This window comes from Trachymyrmex cornetzi, unplaced genomic scaffold (genome assembly GCF_001594075.2).
Source record: "Trachymyrmex cornetzi isolate Tcor2-1 unplaced genomic scaffold, Tcor1.1 scaffold981, whole genome shotgun sequence".
Classification (NCBI taxonomy): domain Eukaryota; kingdom Metazoa; phylum Arthropoda; class Insecta; order Hymenoptera; family Formicidae; genus Trachymyrmex; species Trachymyrmex cornetzi.
In genome coordinates this window covers 91,681-94,319 of record NW_017300335.1, presented here as the reverse complement: position 1 = coordinate 94,319, position 2,639 = coordinate 91,681, and the positions used below count along the sequence as shown (strand labels likewise).

At 28.5% G+C, this 2,639-nt stretch overlaps 1 protein-coding gene across 1 annotated transcript in view; it reads right to left on the bottom strand.

Annotated features, from left to right (window-relative positions):
- Positions 1 to 1,394: 1,394 nt before the first annotated feature.
- The window catches only part of LOC108770015 (U3 small nucleolar RNA-associated protein 14 homolog A), a 5,565-nt gene continuing 4,320 nt past the window's right edge, over positions 1,395 to 2,639 (bottom strand). The window contains exon 6 of the mRNA XM_018521302.1: positions 1,395 to 1,889. Coding sequence (XP_018376804.1) covers positions 1,395 to 1,889 — 495 coding nt within the window. The remainder of the gene's footprint in view (positions 1,890 to 2,639) is intronic.

Sequence of the window (2,639 nt, the reverse complement as noted above, 5' to 3'; positions counted from 1 at the left end):
GGTATCCGACAGACGGCGCTGGCGTATACGCGCGCGCCGCAGCGCGACGAATGGCATCGAAAATAAAATACTGATTATCAATGTCGGAGTAAACATTTTTCTTAGAATACTTCATATAATTTTTTAGAATTTTTACATAAACTTTAGAATTTCTGTATAATTTTATAACTTTCTAAAAAATTTTTTCAAATTATTTCATACAAATTGAAACAGTTTTTCACCAATTGAAAATTTTTCTAAAAACTCTTCATATAATTTTTCAAAAATTTTCGAATTTTTATATAAATTTCAGAATTTTTTTTAAATCTCCGTAATCTTTGAACTTTTTAGAATATTTTTCCAGATTTTTTATACGAATTGGAACAATTCGCCTAGTAAAAATTTTTCTTAGAATTCTTCATACAATTTTTTAGAATTTTTATATAAATTTCAGAAAATTTTAGAATTTCTGAATAATTTTATAACCTTATAAAAAAGTTTTATAAATTTTTTCATACAAATTAAAACAGTTTTCCCCTAATAAAAATTTTTCTAAAAATTCTTCATATAATTTTTCAAAAATTTTCGGATTTTTATATAAATTTCAGAATTTTTTTTAGAATCTCTGTAATTTTGTAACTTTTTAGAATATTTTCTAGATTCTTATATACGAATTAAAATAATTCGCATAATAAAAATTTTCCTCAGAATTTCTCATACAATTTTTATATAAATTTCAGAAATTTTCAGTTTTGTATTATATAATTTTTTGAAAAATTTCTCAAATTTTTTACATGAATTGGAACACTTTTCAGAAGTTCTGATAGCCTATATCTTTTCTAAAATAAATACATCATATACGTAAAATCTGAAATATTCTGACTTAAAATTTTTCATTCTACAATTTCTAAAAAAAACTTATCTAAAATCTGAAAAACGTTAAAAGTAAGGTTTTTTCAGAAATTTTCATAAATTTATAATTTAAAAAAATATAAGATATTATGCGAATTCTTCTTCACTAGAATCATTGATAAACGCAATTAATACACTTTTTAATGGAAATAATAGGTGCTTATTAATGTTTTTGACATAACTTGAGCAATACAAACAAATACTAAACATTGAATTTTATTAGTAGTTAGTTTATTAATCAATAACTAAAATAATTTTATATTATATTAGGTATTAAATTTAATTCCTGCCGTTTTTCATCTCCAAAATTGATTTGTTTCGAAGGGAAATACCTTAATCAAAGTATTATTAATAAAGTAGAAAATGGAGGAAATTACTTTTAGGTATTCTGTCATCTTCCCTTCGAAACATATCAATTTTGGAAACGAAAAACGGCAGGAATTAAGTTTAACACTTAATATATACAAAATGATACAAAATGAACGTAAAATATAGAATTTATTTTATATTTTGTCCTGTTTTGTTGTTATTCTCTTTTTGTTATTATTCTTTACAGTATTCTTCTTCTTATCATTCTTTGTCTTGATTCGCTTTAATGGTTTTTTCACCATTGGTTGCTCTTTCACCAACTCATTCTCGTCCATCGGCTCAATTACTTGACCAAGTTTGGTCTTTACTACCGGCTGAATGAGTCGCACATGAGCGTTCATTGGGACGAAGGTCCTACTGATGGGAGCTCTAATGGTCGCTTCAAAGTCCTTAACTCTAGTAAATGGATAGGGTAACTCTTTGACGAGGTGTTTCTTCAATTTCTCATTTTCATGTTCGAATACTATGACGTCACCCTGATTTTCGGATTTACGTGGCATTTGCTTGGGAACATTCAGTATAAATCGGCTCTTCTTACGAGTCGCTTTACTCTTCTTGATATTCGGTCCACCCCAGCTTCCCCATCCAGGTAGACTCAAATCAATATTTTGCGGCTGCGACTTTTTCATCTAGAGAATCATTTTGAGTATATTAGATTATTATAACAGTTTTTATGTAAAAAATAAAATACAATGTCATTCAATATTTATTACGCATATTTATTTCTCAAATTTAAGGGGATACTGGAGTGACGGTCGAAGTTAATCAAGGTCGATAGTACAGACTTTTTAAATTCCAAATTCGACAATAGTGACATCTTTTATTCATTTCTTATACTTATTATATATCGTTGTGTCTCGCTCAAACGCATTCATCTGTCCTTATCTAACATATTGCAACGCCATCTCTTAGAAAGAGATCAACTAAAATACTGCTCGGTTTCATGGCTTCACGTCAATTTTATTCGTAGTATACGAACGAAATTTTTGGCGACTCTTTTCTCTTATACCAAAGTTCCTATCTCGTTTGTAAAAACATAGGATTGTTCTTCAAGGTTTTCTGTAGGCTGCTGGCTACTTATTTTAAACGGGTAAAATCCGAAACTTTTATATGCAGCACATATTGTGACGAGTTGACTGCAGGAGCTGGTGACAAAACTACAATTTTTTATTTTCTTTCATTTTTCGCATTAAATTGTAGCTGGCAGCCTATGTTGTTGTAGATACTTTAATTGTGGAGAAGAACTCTTCAATCCATAAACACAATTAAGAGAAGAGTCTTTAAAAATTAATGGTAAAACAGGACACTCCAGCATCCCCTTAAGGGAATGCTGGAGTGACGGTCGAAATTAATCAAAGTCGATAGTACAGACTTTTTTA